Source organism: Biomphalaria glabrata, chromosome 15, assembly GCF_947242115.1.
Source record: "Biomphalaria glabrata chromosome 15, xgBioGlab47.1, whole genome shotgun sequence".
NCBI classification, from domain to species: domain Eukaryota; kingdom Metazoa; phylum Mollusca; class Gastropoda; family Planorbidae; genus Biomphalaria; species Biomphalaria glabrata.
Window position 1 is genome coordinate 1659016 of NC_074725.1, and position 18540 is coordinate 1677555.

At 36.7% G+C, this 18540-nt stretch overlaps 1 protein-coding gene across 1 annotated transcript; it reads left to right on the forward strand.

Annotated features, from left to right (window-relative positions):
* Window positions 1–4090: 4090 nt before the first annotated feature.
* LOC106053156 (uncharacterized) lies at window positions 4091–15081 on the forward strand. Its single transcript, XM_056013279.1, has 7 exons — window positions 4091–4245; window positions 4984–5110; window positions 5529–5731; window positions 6883–6999; window positions 9119–9235; window positions 9899–10333; window positions 12239–15081. The coding sequence occupies exons 1-7, from the start codon at window positions 4131–4133 to the stop codon at window positions 13618–13620; spliced, it is 2496 nt and encodes an 831-aa protein (XP_055869254.1). The 5' UTR covers window positions 4091–4130; the 3' UTR covers window positions 13621–15081.
* Window positions 15082–18540: the final 3459 nt, after the last annotated feature.

Here is an 18540-nt window from a genome sequence, read left to right on the forward strand (position 1 = left end):
AGTAGTTTCTAAACGCATGTGAACACTGACTATAGGACAGTAGTTTCTAAACGCATGTGAACACTGTCTATAGGACAGTAGTTTCTAAACGCATGTGAACACTGACTATAGGACAGTAGTTTCTAAACGCATGTGAACACTGACTATAGGACAGTAGTTTCTAAACGCATGTGAATACTGTCTATAGGACAGTAGTTTCTAAACGCATGTGAACACTGTCTATAGGACAGTAGTTTCTAAACGCATGTGAACACTGACTATAGGACAGTAGTTTCTAAACGCATGTGAATACTGTCTATAGGACAGTAGTTTCTAAACGCATGTGAATACTGTCTATAGGACAGTAGTTTCTAAACGCATGTGAATACTGTCTATAGGACAGTAGTTTCTAAACGCATGTGAATACTGTCTATAGGACAGTAGTTTCTAAACGCATGTGAATACTGTCTATAGGACAGTAGTTTCTAAACGCATGTGAATACTGTCTATAGGACAGTAGTTTCTAAACGCATGTGAATACTGTCTATAGGACAGTAGTTTCTAAACGCATGTGAATACTGTCTATAGGACAGTAGTTTCTAAACGCATGTGAATACTGTCTATAGGACAGTAGTTTCTAAACGCATGTGAATACTGACTATAGGACAGTAGTTTCTAAACGCATGTGAATACTGTCTATAGGACAGTAGTTTCTAAACGCATGTGAATACTGTCTATAGGACAGTAGTTTCTAAACGCATGTGAATACTGTCTATAGGACAGTAGTTTCTAAACGCATGTGAATACTGTCTATAGGACAGTAGTTTCTAAACGCATGTGAATACTGACTATAGGACAGTAGTTTCTAAACGCATGTGAATACTGACTATAGGACAGTAGTTTCTAAACGCATGTGAATACTGACTATAGGACAGTAGTTTCTAAACGCATGTGAATACTGTCTATAGGACAGTAGTTTCTAAACGCATGTGAATACTGACTATAGGACAGTAGTTTCTAAACGCATGTGAATACTGACTATAGGACAGTAGTTTCTAAACGCATGTGAATACTGACTATAGGACAGTAGTTTCCAAACGCATGTGAATACTGACTATAGGACAGTAGTTTCTAAACGCATGTGAATACTGACTATAGGACAGTAGTTTCTAAACGCATGTGAATACTGACTATAGGACAGTAGTTTCTAAACGCATGTGAATACTGACTATAGGACAGTAGTTTCTAAACGCATGTGAATACTGACTATAGGACAGTAGTTTCTAAACGCATGTGAATACTGACTATAGGACAGTAGTTTCTAAACGCATGTGAATACTGACTATAGGACAGTAGTTTCTAAACGCATGTGAATACTGACTATAGGACAGTAGTTTCTAAACGCATGTGAATACTGACTATAGGACAGTAGTTTCTAAACGCATGTGAATACTGTCTATAGGACAGTAGTTTCTAAACGCATGTGAATACTGACTATAGGACAGTAGTTTCTAAACGCATGTGAATACTGACTATAGGACAGTAGTTTCTAAACGCATGTGAATACTGACTATAGGACAGTAGTTTCTAAACGCATGTGAATACTGTCTATAGGACAGTAGTTTCTAAACGCATGTGAATACTGACTATAGGACAGTAGTTTCTAAACGCATGTGAATACTGACTATAGGACAGTAGTTTCTAAACGCATGTGAATACTGACTATAGGACAGTAGTTTCTAAACGCATGTGAATACTGACTATAGGACAGTAGTTTCTAAACGCATGTGAATACTGTCTATAGGACAGTAGTTTCTAAACGCATGTGAATACTGACTATAGGACAGTAGTTTCTAAACGCATGTGAATACTGACTATAGGACAGTAGTTTCTAAACGCATGTGAATACTGACTATAGGACAGTAGTTTCTAAACGCATGTGAATACTGACTATAGGACAGTAGTTTCTAAACGCATGTGAATACTGACTATAGGACAGTAGTTTCTAAACGCATGTGAATACTGACTATAGGACAGTAGTTTCTAAACGCATGTGAATACTGACTATAGGACAGTAGTTTCTAAACGCATGTGAATACTGTCTATAGGACAGTAGTTTCTAAACGCATGTGAATACTGACTATAGGACAGTAGTTTCTAAACGCATGTGAATACTGACTATAGGACAGTAGTTTCTAAACGCATGTGAATACTGTCTATAGGACAGTAGTTTCTAAACGCATGTGAATACTGTCTATAGGACAGTAGTTTCTAAACGCATGTGAATACTGTCTATAGGACAGTAGTTTCTAAACGCATGTGAATACTGTCTATAGGACAGTAGTTTCTAAACGCATGTGAATACTGTCTATAGGACAGTAGTTTCTAAACGCATGTGAATACTGTCTATAGGACAGTAGTTTCTTAACGCATGTGAATACTGTCTATAGGACAGTAGTTTCTAAACGCATGTGAATACTGTCTATAGGACAGTAGTTTCTAAACGCATGTGAATACTGACTATAGGACAGTAGTTTCTAAACGCATGTGAATACTGTCTATAGGACAGTAGTTTCTAAACGCATGTGAATACTGTCTATAGGACAGTAGTTTCTAAACGTATGTGAATACTGACTATAGGACAGTAGTTTCTAAACGTATGTGAATACTGACTATAGGACAGTAGTTTCTAAACGCATGTGAATACTGTCTATAGGACAGTAGTTTCTAAACGCATGTGAATACTGTCTATAGGACAGTAGTTTCTAAACGCATGTGAATACTGTCTATAGGACAGTAGTTTCTAAACGCATGTGAATACTGTCTATAGGACAGTAGTTTCTAAACGCATGTGAATACTGACTATAGGACAGTAGTTTCTAAACGCATGTGAATACTGACTATAGGACAGTAGTTTCTAAACGCATGTGAATACTGACTATAGGACAGTAGTTTCTAAACGCATGTGAATACTGTCTATAGGACAGTAGTTTCTAAACGCATGTGAATACTGTCTATAGGACAGTAGTTTCTAAACGCATGTGAATACTGTCTATAGGACAGTAGTTTCTAAACGCATGTGAATACTGTCTATAGGACAGTAGTTTCTAAACGCATGTGAATACTGACTATAGGACAGTAGTTTCTAAACGCATGTGAATACTGACTATAGGACAGTAGTTTCTAAACGCATGTGAATACTGTCTATAGGACAGTAGTTTCTAAACGCATGTGAATACTGACTATAGGACAGTAGTTTCTAAACGCATGTGAATACTGACTATAGGACAGTAGTTTCTAAACGCATGTGAATACTGTCTATAGGACAGTAGTTTCTAAACGCATGTGAATACTGACTATAGGACAGTAGTTTCTAAACGCATGTGAATACTGTCTATAGGACAGTAGTTTCTAAACGCATGTGAATACTGTCTATAGGACAGTAGTTTCTAAACGCATGTGAATACTGTCTATAGGACAGTAGTTTCTAAACGCATGTGAATACTGTCTATAGGACAGTAGTTTCTAAACGCATGTGAATACTGTCTATAGGACAGTAGTTTCTAAACGCATGTGAATACTGTCTATAGGACAGTAGTTTCTAAACGCATGTGAATACTGACTATAGGACAGTAGTTTCTAAACGCATGTGAATACTGTCTATAGGACAGTAGTTTCTAAACGCATGTGAATACTGTCTATAGGACAGTAGTTTCTAAACGCATGTGAATACTGTCTATAGGACAGTAGTTTCTAAACGCATGTGAATACTGTCTATAGGACAGTAGTTTCTAAACGCATGTGAATACTGTCTATAGGACAGTAGTTTCTAAACGCATGTGAATACTGACTATAGGACAGTAGTTTCTAAACGCATGTGAATACTGACTATAGGACAGTAGTTTCTAAACGCATGTGAATACTGTCTATAGGACTTTCTAACTTTCCGTTGTCTGGTATTCCTGGTCTAGGCTATTTCTAAGAACGTTTTAAAGATTTGACAGGACATAGTGACCTGTATTCTTAGAACTCACTAATTGCTTTTCATAAAAGATAAAAGTAAGATCCTGTATTGCGTTATGTAATAATCTCTTTCTGAGACTATAAGACTGTCTCAACGTACTTGTCAAGCTATTGTTCGCTGATGTCAAATGACAAAGATGACACATTACCCTTTCTTCAGCTTAGCTACGCTTGTTATGACAAGTCAAATCTTTTCTTTGGCGTCACCTGACTACTTTACCTACTCTGCCTACTCTGGCTACGGTGAGTTTAGTTTGAAACATTAGGCTGTTCGTGTTTGCATCTTAATTGTTATTGCTAGTAGTAATACTGAGGGGGAACAATTGTATTTCAAATCAATTTCTGTTGTTTTTTAATTTACCAATACAATTTATTTTTACAATACCTCTATTCAAGTCAATCTTTCATGGAGGTTGGGCGAACTGCTGATCTTACAAATAAATGGCTGTGACGATTTTCCTAGAAATTTAACTTTTGATATATATGGCTGAGAAAAGAATTGCTAGCTCGTTGGCCACATGGGGAAATTTTGACTTTTCAAAGTGAAAGGAAATAAATGTAGGTCTAGGCATGGGAAGCGTGGTCGAGTGGCTAAGTACATTTCAACGTCGCTGGCTTGGCAACCCATGAAAGGGGTTCGAGGTTCGACCTCCGACTCGAGCAGCGTTGTGTTTAATGAGCCCCTAAAGCCAGCACGGAAAAAACTTTTCTAGGATACCCCCCCCCCCACTGGTCCACATATAAGATTGGACCTTGGCGGTCTAAGCATGCTATATAAGCATTATATAGACATAAATGGTAGCGCTATGTAAAGGCTATAATTTAATTTTAATTTTTTAGTCCTACATTGAGCTTTAAAAGTACTATCGCTTTCGGGAATTTCCGATTGTGAGGGGGACTGATAGTATTTTATGGTCGATAGGTCTGTAAATTGCAAATAAGTATTTTAAATGTTTTTTCATGTTTCTTTTCTGGTTTCAGATTGCGATACGATTTTAACGTACTCGTCAGGTGTTATTTATAGCCCGAATTATCCTCATGATTATTATGATTCCCTCAACTGTTCTTGGTTAATACTCACTAATGAACTTAGCCAGATCTCACTCAAGTAAATATAATTCTTTTTACAATGAAATACTATCTTGTATTCTTAGAATATAACTGTTTATTATCAGGTTAAAATATTTTTGTTTATACTACATTTAACATAGGAGGGACGGTGGCTGAGTGGTAAAGCGGTTGGGTGTTCCAGGTTCGAATCCTAGTGAAGACTGGGATTTTTAATTTTGGGATCTTCCTCTGAGTCCGCCCAGCTCTAATGGGTACTTGACATTATTTGGAGAAAAGTAAAGGCGGTTGGTCGTTGTGCTGGTCACATGACACCCCAGTTAACCGTGGGCCGCAGAAACAGATGACCTTTACATCATCTGCCCCATAGATCGCAGGATCTGAAAGGGGAAATTTACTTATTTACTTTTTATTTAACATGGCTGGATTTATAGTTTCTACCAATTTTGTTGAAATAGCTTTACAACGCTGACCACGGAATGCTGCTGTGATTTTGTGACGGTCTATGACGGAAACACTACGTCTGCCCCACAGCTTGGAAAGCTCTGCTCTTTGCAGTATAATAACTTTACTTCATCAGGGAATTCTCTCCTGGTCACATTCTCAACAGACGAAAGTGTCACAAGTTCTGGCTTCTTTGCCTCTTACAAAATACTAAAGAGTAAGTAGGGTTTTACATGTAGTTGTTATGTTATATTGTTTTTGTGCTAACTTCATAGGCGTAGCCAGAATTTCTTCTCGTGGAGGAAGGAGGAAGTTATAGAAAGGCCTGTACTTTTTTTTTTATTTACAAAGCTTATATTAACTCACACTGTCTGTCTGCTAAAAAGTTTGTACAAGTTATTTCTCCCACACCCTATCTGGGATGAAGCTTAAATTTGGCACGGCAAAATTATTTCTTTTAACTAAAAACACAAGAATCAATAAAAAAAATTATCTAGTAACTATTTGTTTGGTATCAAACAAGGGTAAGGAAAGTGTACTTGACTGATGTGGTGGTATAAGTTGAATTAGCCCCCTTTATACTTTGTAGGTCGCCGTTTAAAAAATTTAACTGCTAACAATAAATAACTATAAAAACCTTCTATTTTCAAAAGCGATCGCTGGCATAGTGGTTAGTGTGTTGCTTTGTGGAAGCTTTGGCCCTCGAGTTCGAATTCAGGTCGTTCACATTTATATAATAAAACGCATTTAAAAAGCGATCACCCAGATACACCTTTCTATCTCCCCCGACCCGTTTCCGACTGGTGCAGACAAAGTGATAGGATCAATGCGTAGTGAGAAAGCTCAAAGCATGAAATAGCACTAAACAAACAGAAATGGTAAAAATATTATTAATCGCACAAATTTAGTATTGTTACTCTAGATCTATTACTAATTTAATGACATGACTTATTTAGAAATTTAGAGATAGAGAGAAATATGTATATATATATATATATATATATATATATAAAGAGCGAGATAGAGATAAAGAGAGAGAGATAAAGAGAGATATAAATATAAATATAAATTGAGAGAGCTAAAGATATATATAGAGAGAGAAAGAGAGAGAAAAATGAAGAGAGAAATAAAGAAAAAAAGAGATATATAAAGAGAGAGAGTAAGAGAAAGATTAAGAGAGAGATAGATAATAAGAGAGAGATAGAGAGGGGTGTAAAGCCTTGATTAATAAGTTAAAATATAATGTTAACATACTTAAATACTATTTCTTTTAGTATCTCTCGCGGGTCTCTCTTGTCGTTGCGCAGACGATTGTTTTTTTGTTTTGTTTTTTTTTAATTTTTACGCTGTTTTCGTTTTCCGGTACAGACACCAAATGTGAGTCTGATAAGTACATTTGTGCTAACAGTACAAGATGTCTTCCACGCACTGTCCTGTGTGATGGTCAAACGGACTGTCCCGAAGGAGAAGACGAGGACAGAAACGGTAAGAACTGCACATTTAAATTAAAATATGACACTTTGCTTTTTATAAGCGCTTTATGAGGTACGAAGAAGAATAAAAGGTCTTTGCAGCTTTACGGCTATACCCAAAAAAGTGGGAAAAGCGTTTGGAGTCAATCCTGAAAAAAATCAATATATATATAAAGAGAGAGAGAGAGAGAGAGAGAGAGAGGGAAAGAGAGGGAGAAATTTGTAGTCAGTTGTTTTCTAAGAGTGGAATAAAACATGTGTGTTGTTGCTGTCATTATATCTTTTTGGATTATCAAAGATCTTAGTTTTCCGGGATAGCTGTAGTTTTGCGGAGCTTATTTAGTAGTAAACATAGATACTGACCGTTGGGAAGACATAGCCTTAGACCGCACTAGTTGGAGAGAGACGGTGACCAAGAAAGCTATAGACAGCGAGAAAACTTGGGCCTCGATCTTGAAGAAAAGCTTGCCACACGGAAAATGGCGAGCTCCTCTACCACCAAAGCGAAAGCCACCTTGACCTGCAATATATGTGGACGGGAGTGTCTCTCCGAAATAGGGCTCCACAGCCAGGATTCGAACCTGGAACCCCTTGTTCGGAAGCCAAGCGGTTTTACCGCTCAGCCACCGCGCCTCTATCTTTGTAAGTAGGTCTATATCCGGTCCTGTTCTTCTAAAGTCAAACTCTGACGTAATCCATGGGTGTCTGTGTGTGTGCTTGTAATGTGTGTGTGCTTGTAATGTGTGTGTGTGTGTGTGTGCGCTTGTAATGTGTGTGTGTGTGCTTGTAATGTGTGTGTGCTTGTAATGTGTGTGTGTGTGCGCGCTTGTAATGTGTGTGTGTGTGCTTGTAATATGTGTGTGTGTGCTTGTAATGTGTGTGTGTGCTTGTAATGTGTGTGTGCTTGTAATGTGTGTGTGTGTGCGCTTGTAATGTGTGTGTGTGTGTGCTTGTAATGTGTGTGTGTGTGTAATGAGTGTGTGCGCGCTTGTAATGTGTGTGTGTGCTTGTAATGTGTGTGTTTGTAATGTGTGTGTGCTTGTAATGTGTGTGTGCTTGTAATGTGTGTGTGTGTAATGTGTGTGTGTAATGTGTGTGTGTAATGTGTGTGTGCTTGTAATGTGTGTGTGCTTATAATGTGTGTGTGCTTGTAATGTGTGTGTGTGTGCTTGTAATGTGTGTGTGCTTGTAATGTGTGTGTGCTTGTAATGTGTGTGTGTGTGCTTGTAATGTGTGTGTGTGCTTGTAATGTGTGTGTGTGCTTGTAATGTGTGTGTGTGTGTGTAATGAGTGTGTGCGCGCTTGTAATGTGTGTGTGTGCTTGTAATGTGTGTGTGCTTGTAATGTGTGTGTGTGTGCTTGTAATGTGTGTGTGTGTGTAATGAGTGTGTGCGCGCTTGTAATGTGTGTGTGTGCTTGTAATGTGTGTGTGTGTGTGTGCTTGTACTGTGTGTGTGTTTGTAATGTGTGTGTGTGTGTGTGTGCTTGTGATGTGTGTGTGTGCTTGTAATGTGTGTGTGTCTGTGTGTGCGTGCTTGTAATGTGTGTGTACTTGTGTTGTGTGTGTAAAGCGGTGCCGAGTCTTTAGAAAAAACAAGGGCCAGAGAGTTGTGTAAGGGAGTATGTTTCATTGGAGGAATACACACATACACATACACAAATATACTGTGTAGTGTGTCCGGGGGAGGGGGGGGGAGAGAACGCATTGCTTTTCTTTACGACATAGTTCAATTTTGTTCCACTACTAAACCAAAGTAGTGATTGCGTATTGTCTAAATTTTTTTTTTTTTTGGGGGGGGGGGGGCGTTTAATACTCGGATGTAAAAGAGAAAAGGGGGGGATCGGAAAGTTGTGTTGGGAAGGGGGAGCGATGAAATCCGGGCCGTTCTATTTAAAGACCAAAAAATAAACATGAAAAACCTGCATATATGTAACCCTGCCGGACCAAGTAAAGTGGCTACTCCGGTGTAAACACGAGGCCTTCATCAGCTACATAAACATATATCATCAATTAAAATCGTAACTTAGGATTTATATCAGCCAGTTTTTTTTATTTTTTTTTTGTTTTGGTTAATGGACGAGATGGCTATGCTTAACTTTAAACGAATGTATTTCTTTCACATGTCTTCCAGTGTGTGCGAGATATTGTGAGCCAACTGACCATCAATGCACAGATGGACAGTGTGTTCCTCTTCAACTGTTTTGTAATGGCACCAGGTGTAAAGATGGCTCTGATGACCCAGAAAACAGTATGTGAACATATATTGGCAGATTTCGTGTTTAAGTGGCTTATGTTTTTATATTAGTTCAAGAAGGATAAAAGTATTAATTAAAAATAATAAGATAGTGTACACACCAGAAAAAGAAAATGGCTGATAACAAGACAGTGTCAGTTGGTCACTGTCTAAATTATGGCCTCTTTATTCGCATAGGACAGTGTTTCCCAAACGGAAAACTTTGCACATTCTGAGTATTTGACCAATTTGCTTATTTTTTTTAGAGATTAATTCACGTGGTGGACAAACATAGTTATGCATTCAAAATCGCTTTTGTCACCGAGATTCAAACCTTAGACCTTTCGACTTTAAAGCCAAGAGCCTTAATACTCAGTCACCACATCATAACTAGATTTTTAGGACACTTACGAATACCTGACATTATTTGGCTAAAGAAAAGACGGTTGGTCGTTGTGCTGGCTACATTATACCCTTGTTAATACATCATCATCTGCCATGTATTTAAAAGGGGAGCGTTACTGTACTTTTATATTTCTACATTAGCTCAAACTAAATTCAAATTTAAAGTTTAAACATATCTAATGTTTAAGAACTAACGGTTACCATACTATACTAAATATAATAGGAACTAGTTTATATACTTTAGCTCATAAACGTATCTTGTACTCTCTTCAGGTCTGGTCATGGATGTCCAGCCAGGGGTCATATCACAAGGACTTACAATCAACTGTAGTTCTTATCTTCTCGACACTTCATGTCCAGACAACTGGACACGCCTAACCCTGGCTCGTTTGAATAAAACCAGTCAAGAATTTGAAGACATTTTGAGAGTTCAAGTGGACAACAAGAAAAATGTGAAGTTCATTTCAGATGAACAAATCGAAGATAGCGATGTCAGTTTCGGAGATTTCTTCGTCAGTTTGAATGTACGAAATCCACAGAATGGAGATGAGTTCAAATGTGAAGCCAGTAATTATGACAATTACTCAAAGAATGTCGCAACACAGACACAGACCTATAAAGTAGCACTAAACACCACAAGCGCGGAGGACGAAGATCATGAAAATATATCAACAGTGCAGCCTTCCACTGTCCAACAACAATTTACAGGTAAGTATGAGTCAAAATCTCCTCATCTCAGCCTGTGGTCCCGTCTGGAGCTTAGCCCACCAAACTAGCTTCCTTCATGCGTTTCGGTTTTGGAAGAGACACTCCAACTCTCGGCACGCCTTGTTCGTCTGCTTCCAAATTGAGGCGCCATGTATTCCAGGGGCGTCCCTTCTTCCTCTTGACTTGGGGGCTTAGAGTGAGGACTGCATTCTCATTCCTTTTTGTACAAGCAACACACATTCTGTCTCCAAGCATTCTGATCTTGACCAATTTCTCCCACATACTTTCATAGATAGCCCTAGTCCTAAGGGCTCCATTGCAGACATCCGTGTAAACTGTACGAAGCTCTTTAAGTGTAGGGTTACAGAGAAAGCAGGTGCCGCGATAACAAAGTCTATAAATATCAATTTCATAACAAATTTGCGAGAAAGAAAAAATAATGATGAAATGATAATCTCTTGATTCATTTTTATGTAGAGTTTCATCTTAAGAACTGTGTATCAAAACCTAAATAACACACCTTTGAAAGGCTTCAAGATTATACTAATTAAGCGTCGTTAAATGTAATTGCAAAATATACTAAAAAGTCCTGAAAATCTGAAATTAAAAATCTCCTGAAAATAGACAAAACTGGGGTGCCAATTTTACGCGCGATAAGAAAAAAAAACGGCATTGTCAACTTTCATTTATTAAAAAATTAGTGTAAAAACGAGTGTATCTTAATTTTTACATGATGCTTATCCCTGCCCAGATTGGGACCCACGCAATCCGTTTCGCATAGGGCCCGGAAATTGCTAGGACCGGCCCTGTCTTCGAGTGATCAGTTAAACTCGAGTACTTATTTATTCTGTATTTAACATGCCCATTGAGCTGTGGTATAGTTTCTGTGAAGGACCAGTGTGGGAAGGGGTATCAGTTAAAAAGTTTCTGTGCTGACTTTTTTACAGTCATCTTCCTGTTCATAGGAAATGAGAAATATGCTCATCTTCGAGCAGGTAGGAGGAGCTATGTAGACGATCAGAAAACACAACTCAGCCTCGAACTAGATCTTCCTTGATAGCCAAGCGTTTTATGACTCTTAGCCAAGAAATATAAGATCAAGCTCTTATAAGAATGAAATATTCAGACAATTAAACAAAAGGCAAAAAAAAGTTAAATTCATCATATATCAATAATCCTTTGAATTTATTCACCGCTTTAAACTCTTGTTTATGAGAAAGATCAAATTGTAATATTTCATAACAACTAAATAACTTCGACCATTATAAGTGCAATAGAAGTATCAAAAGTATAGGGTAAAGTGGGGCAAAAAGCCCCCCCCCTAAGCTTCTATGGCCTGTACAAGCTAGCTTATTAATATAATAATTTTATCTTAAATTTGGTTTTCAATTAGTGTTACATGTCTAATTTACAAATTAGCTTTTAAAATAATTTTATTTCAATGTATCTAAAAATTATTGCATGAAATAAAAAAAAAATTTTAAGGGACATTTTTTCCCCACACCAATATAGATGTACATAAAGCTTAGTAGCTTTATAAACGAACAAACAATGATAAGGCTTGTCTTTGAGTCCGAGAAGTAATGAGGAATACAGTATTTCCCGTGGCTCCGCAGCCCCAGTTGCGACCTACATATTTTGCCACAACAAGCGTGGACATAACGATTGTCCGCAAGTGGTCGATTTAAATTTTCTTTTCTCCGATTTTCTTTCTGTGGGCGCCTCAGTCTTTACGTAGAACCAATAAGAAAGAACAAACAAATAATAAACATCTTAAATTCCTCTTCCCAATCTATCTTCTACAGATTGATACTGCCCTGCTGCCAATATAAGTGTCATATCATAATTTTAATAAAGAGTTAAAATAAATGAAACTAAATATCTTTTTTTTCCCTTCTATTTCAGAATTCCTTCTATCTGTTTTCCCGCCTGAGGTTGTCGATGGGTTTACAGACAGTTTGGAAATTACGTGCAGATATAGGAATGCGCCTTTGACAAACTTATTTTCCTTGTCCATTTTACATTCCGTATCAGTTGAAAAGCCAGACTTCAAATACTTGTGCAGTGTTAGTAGTTTCAACCAAAAAATTCAAAAACATTCGCCATCTTTAAAGAGCGTCAACGGGACGATGGATCCCATTGAGGGATCCCACGTCAGTCTAATCTTTGAGGATCCAAAAGTCAAGAAGACAGGACTCTACAAATGTGAAGTCATTGGCTTTGACGTAGAACAGGGAATACCCGTAATAGAATCGAAAGAATTTCTAGTTGACGCCCCTGACATCAAAATAGAAACAGTGATTGGACAAATTCGTAACGAAACATTACTGATTCGCGAATCTTTAGTGTCACTGCAATCTGAAAGTATAAACAGTACAGAGAGAATAAAGGAACTTCAAAGCAGCATTAACCAATTCAAACTTGACATGTATGAATCAATTTCAGGATTAGAAGCTGACCATGACAAGACAAAGAATGTAATACACAATACTACAGCGTTCAGTAATGAATTCCATAACAATCTTAAGTCATTAAATACGTCAGTGTCGGGCTTAGAGAACAACTTGAACGACTTAAAGACTAAATTTGACAAAGTTGAAAAATTAGTGAATGATAATCACAAAGAGCTTGATAATATTAAAAACAAATCTGTTTCTGAAGACTTTATACAAAAAGCTTTACAGACGATGGAAAGTTCGATAACTCAACAAAAAAATTTCACACAATCAGCAGTCGACAAATCGGAAGCTGTGAAGAAACGACAAGACGACATGGAGGGCAGATTGTCAAAACTGGACAGTGGATCAAAATCTTTTACCCAAAAGCCTATCGAGTCTTTATTTATAGGATCATCCCCGTTTAAGGGCCGAAGATACTGGCTAACTCGTAAAAGTTACAGCATATTGATAACAGACGCCGAAACAATGTGTCTAAGATATGGTGGTTATCTGTTGGAAATAGATTCACAAGACGAATTCAATTTTGTGAGAACATTTATCCAAAAAAATTCAGCCTTTACCTGTGTTTATACAGGAGGCACTGACAGCTTGTCTGAAAATATTTGGGTCCATCGATTTAGTTTGCTAAAGATGAAAGCTTTGAACTGGCACAAAGGTGAACCGAATAACCACGTAAAAGAGGAACACTGCGAATGTTTTTTTAAAGCCTATAACTACTTCATGAACGACTGTAAATGCGATTTTGAACGTCATGGCAATTGCGGATTTATTTGTGAAATTCCGGAGTTTGATCAAGATATATCTTCATCCATTTCTTTGGGGTCATAGACGTTTTTAAACTTCTAACACTGTCACCGTGCTTGTATGTGTATTATTATATATGGTAGTGCTCCCTTATAAATAAACAATGTTTCCTTATAGTAATGCTGATATTTAAACCAGTCTGAAGGTCAACGGACTGTGATAACCCTAGAATAAATGCTAGTCTGATTGCAAAATCTTTATTTAAATGAAAGAAAGACCACGACATAGTCAGTAGGTCACGCTTTTGAATTCTATGTAGTTTATGTGAATCAAGACCCTATTATTAGAGATATTTAGTTGTTTTTGTTTTGTTTTTTTGTTGTTGTTTTTTTTTTTTTTTTTTTTTTGCTTGTATATAATGAAAAAATTACTTATTATCTCCCCTTCAATTCTATCCCCTTACCATCCCGCTTCTTCTTACGTTCAAATAGCACCGAGAAATCTACAATGTGATATTATGCAAATACACTTTGACCAAAACATTATCAAATATTTTACACATTTAATTACCAAACAATGTATCACACTAACGCAGAGTAAACACAAATAGAAATCCTTCATTAAAAAAAGCATTTACCATTCATACCAATTGGAACAGCCAATTGAAAGCAGTTGTCCACCTCCGCCTAAGTACCGTAACAATAAATACATACAGTTGCAACCACGAACAAAATGTAACACTGTAACCAGATACACACTCTTCTATATACAATCAGCGCTCTATTGAATGAGGCTTCTGTTTACCGCTCGGTGACGACAAGTGACCTTCAAACACCCTGACTGAAAGTGGGATAAAAGAGCCCCAAAATCCCCCTTCTCCAGCTAAAATGGAGAGACGCAGACCACTTCGTCCAGATCTGATGTAACAGTAGCTTAACAGGTGCAGATTGTCTTTAAAAATTGTGTGTGCTTTGGAAAGACATCTTTTTAGAAAAAGCTCTTCAAGAGATGGTAGCTGTGTTTGAGTCATATACGATTCCTTTTTTAATTAGTCTATTTAGTGACTTTTTTAGTCGATGTCCTTGTGCCATTGAAGCATTACCATAGCAGCGGAAGTCTCCTGAGCCTTTGCTTATCGCATGGGATTCACTTAAAGGACAAATATATTGGCATCATATGAATTACAGACGCCCATGCAATGTGCTTAAATTATAGAGGTTAACTGGTAGATGTTGATTCGCAAGATTGATTTAATTTTGTAAGACTTTTTTTTTTTTAAATTAGGTATTGATAGTCTTCGTAAAGGTTTGTTGATCAATAGGTTAAGTTTGTTGAGGATATATACGTTGACTTTGTTTAAGGATGGACCCAATAACCTTCTTGTGAATGAACATTGTGAATGCTTTTAAAAAGCCATCTGAACTTAGTATGAATGATTATTCATGTAATTTTGAAGTTCATGATAGTTTTGGTTTTATTTGTGAAATACCTCAATGATTTACAAAATTTGTATTCGATTATAATAAATTGTCATCAACAAGAAAAGTTAGTACTAGTTTGTTTGTTTGTTTGTTTGTTGTTTTTTCTTTGTTCCATGTAAGTGAGATTTTCTGCTGGAATAGATTATGCTCCTTTTATCTACATTTCATTCAAGATTACAAAAGATCTCAAGAGAGTTTGTGTTTTCACTCAAACTCAGAGAATGCCCCCTGGCGGGCTTCAAAATATCATGAATAGTAATTTCAAAATCCTTTCTAGTTTTAAGATCTAAATGTGACAGATGGATAGCTTATCTCATTTGTGGTGAAAAAAAAAAGATTATTTGTGTAAGGGAGATAAAACATGTGAATTTTGAACAAGATTAGTCATTTCATTTACCCATAATTTCCCCATGCACACGCATACTATGCCCGCCCATGACATGAGTAAGCATTTCAGTATACCTGTGACGTTTTACGCATAATTTGTTCGTCAAATTTTATTTCGTCTAAATGATAAATGATTTCAAGAAAGTAAAGAGTTCTACTTTTTAGCGGCTCCAAAAAGGGGAAAATCTTCTATTAGTTTTTTATGATCTTTCTGTCCAGCCGTCTGTCCGTAAGTCCGTTTAGATCCACTAGAAGCTTGAAAAGATAAAAAAAAAATGAAATTATTATTGTGTACAGAGGAAAAGAGGGCAGAGCACCACCATAGGTACAATTGAAAGCATTGCGTTAAAATAGGTTGGGTTTTTTTTTTTTGGAAAAATAACATTGAAAAGATAATTTTAAAGAGATGTCTCCTTTTTTATAGAGAATGCCAAGGGTTCTAGCACTTGAGTCTTCAAACAAAACTGGTTTCTGCTTGACCAACTGTGTAAGTCTCAAATGTTTTCTTTAAGCGTCGAAGTGGAGAGCTCTGAACGAAGCTGGCAAGATATCAAGCGTGAACTCAAGAACTGAAGCGTCTTTGCTCTCTGTACTTTAAGGGAAGATAACTTGAACTGGAGATTTTAAAGAATAGGAACTCGTACAAATATCTATAACAAACATCAGGTCAACGTTTCCTAGACGTTACTTTAAAAAAAAAAAAGATAATTACGTCCTACGCGTTTCATGCGTCAATCTAGTCATGCGTGTTAATGACTTGAAATCTGCTAAGTCGTTGGTTTTCCTGGCTGATTCAGGCAACCCTTTCCATTTTCTTATGGCACTAGGTAAAAAGGATCACTCTTATGAATATCTTCTAGCGTATGAAATAAGAAATGTGCCTCTATCTTTGTGTCTTTCTGAGTATTTCATTAGGTTTTGTTTTTCTGTTTGTAAGTTCTGGTTTAGTGTTTTATGTATTATAGCTACTTTACTGTTTATTCCTCTGTCCTAAAGTGTCTCGTATCTTGTAATATTTTATCCGATAAAAAAAGAGTTAGTTTTTTTTTCATGTATTTTAATCTACTGATTATACTTATCCGTTTTTATCTTCTTTGCGTTTTTTTGTTAAATTTAATTGGTTTTGTTTGTTTCCTTATCTCTGATGTTGTCATACTAGAAACAAATGATCACCACCTTGGAACTCTGACAAAGAAAACAGCCCAGCGACTCTTTTTTCTATACAAACTCAACAGTTTTAAATTAAACAAGAAGATCCTTGAGACATTTTACGTCACGACTATACAAAATCTGCTAACATACGGAATAACTTGTTGGCAAGGCAACGCCTCATCTAAACTGTTGCGACGTCTAGAAAACATCATTAAAAAAGCATCAACAATTACACTCACAACATTACCACATTTAAAGGAACTTTTTGAACAAACGTGCCTAAGAAAAATCGAAAAAATCTTGGAAGACAACGGCCACCCGCTCCATCAGAACTACGCCAGGTCGTCGCGAAGTGGGCGACTGCTGTCAATCAAAACAAGAACGGAGCGGTACAAAAACTCGTTCGTACCTCACTCGGTCAGACTCTATCACCGCCACTCATTGATCAGGGAACATGAAATGCACCAAGATACCTGTGTGTAGTCGCTGAATGAACTCTTTATGTTGTCTGTTGTATTTATGTGTATTTTTCTGTTGTGTTGTCTTTATATGAGAAACGAGTCCTTGTAATCACAACAAATTTCCGTAAGGATCAATAAAGCAGTCTTAGTCTTAGTCTTAGTCTTAACTAAAACATCGCCAGGTTATGTGCCATTATTCATATTTATTCTAGTGATTTCGCTGAATATATTCATTATAAAGCTTAATAAAGATTTGTATCTTATCTTATCTTATATAATACAGACGTTAATTCAAAAAAGAAGATGATTACGTCCTACGCGTCATGCATTTAGTCATGCATATTAACCAATGACTTAAATTCTGCCAAGTCACTGGTTTTCCTGGCTAGCTCAGGCAACCCATTCCATGCTCTAATAGCACTAGGGAAGAAGGAGTCTTTGTACAAATTTGTCCTAGCATATGGGACGAGGAATGTGCCTTTATCTTTGTGTCTTTCAGAGTATTTTATTAAATTGTGTTATGTATAATTGCTACTTTACTTTTGAGCCTTCTGTCCTGAAGGCTTTCTAAATTTAGTGATTTTACTAAAGGTGGATAAGTACAGGTTGGCCAAGATTAATAAGGTCCGGGTACATAATCTCCCAGATTGATATGGAGTGTGTGTGTCTCTATTGTGACTGTGGGTTAGCGAATGGTTGTGAATAATGCAACATAGGTGGCATTGGCGTCATGTGTTCTTAGTTAGGGGAGACGACTCCAGAACGTGAGACTGATAGGTTTTGCTTTCGAAGTGAGTTAGCTTTTGTTGAAGAACATTATTATTAAAGTCTACTACAGTTTTTTTTTTAAATCTCATTTCAACTAGATTTTGGCTTTATTATAAAGCTCTATTTAGTTTTGTTCACACACAAAAAAAGGAAGTTATTCAAGTTATTTGTAGTTTTATTAAATAAGATACATTACACCTACAACGCTTTAGTTGTCTACCAGCGATTTGGCCTAGTAGTCAACAACCGGTAACAACACAGATCTATCTGCTTGTAATTTTTATTGGTGGGGCAACTTAATGGGTAAATCGGACAATAACAGCCCGCATATAAATGAAAAGTATAAAACGACACTTAGCAATATGACTCAGTAATATGCCTACAAAGTAGGTCATCCTGTGTCAAGACATCATATATCCATCATTTACAGGTATCTATCAAAATAAATACCAGTAATTAATTAAATATAAAGTTATTTTTTTTTTACTTGATTCATGTTTCGTTAGGTACAATAAATAATTGTGCAAAGTTTTAACTTGATCCGAGAATGGGTGTGGCAGAAATAACGTGTTCCGAATTTGTACCAGACAGACAGACAGATTGAGTTGATATAAGCTTTGTGAAAGCGTAGAGATCTACTAACGCCTAAGTCGTGACTTCAATCCTTATATAAGCGAACTATTTTTTCTGTATTTTTACATATTGTATGTAATATGAATTTTTTTGTATACAATATTATTTGACATAAAACAAAG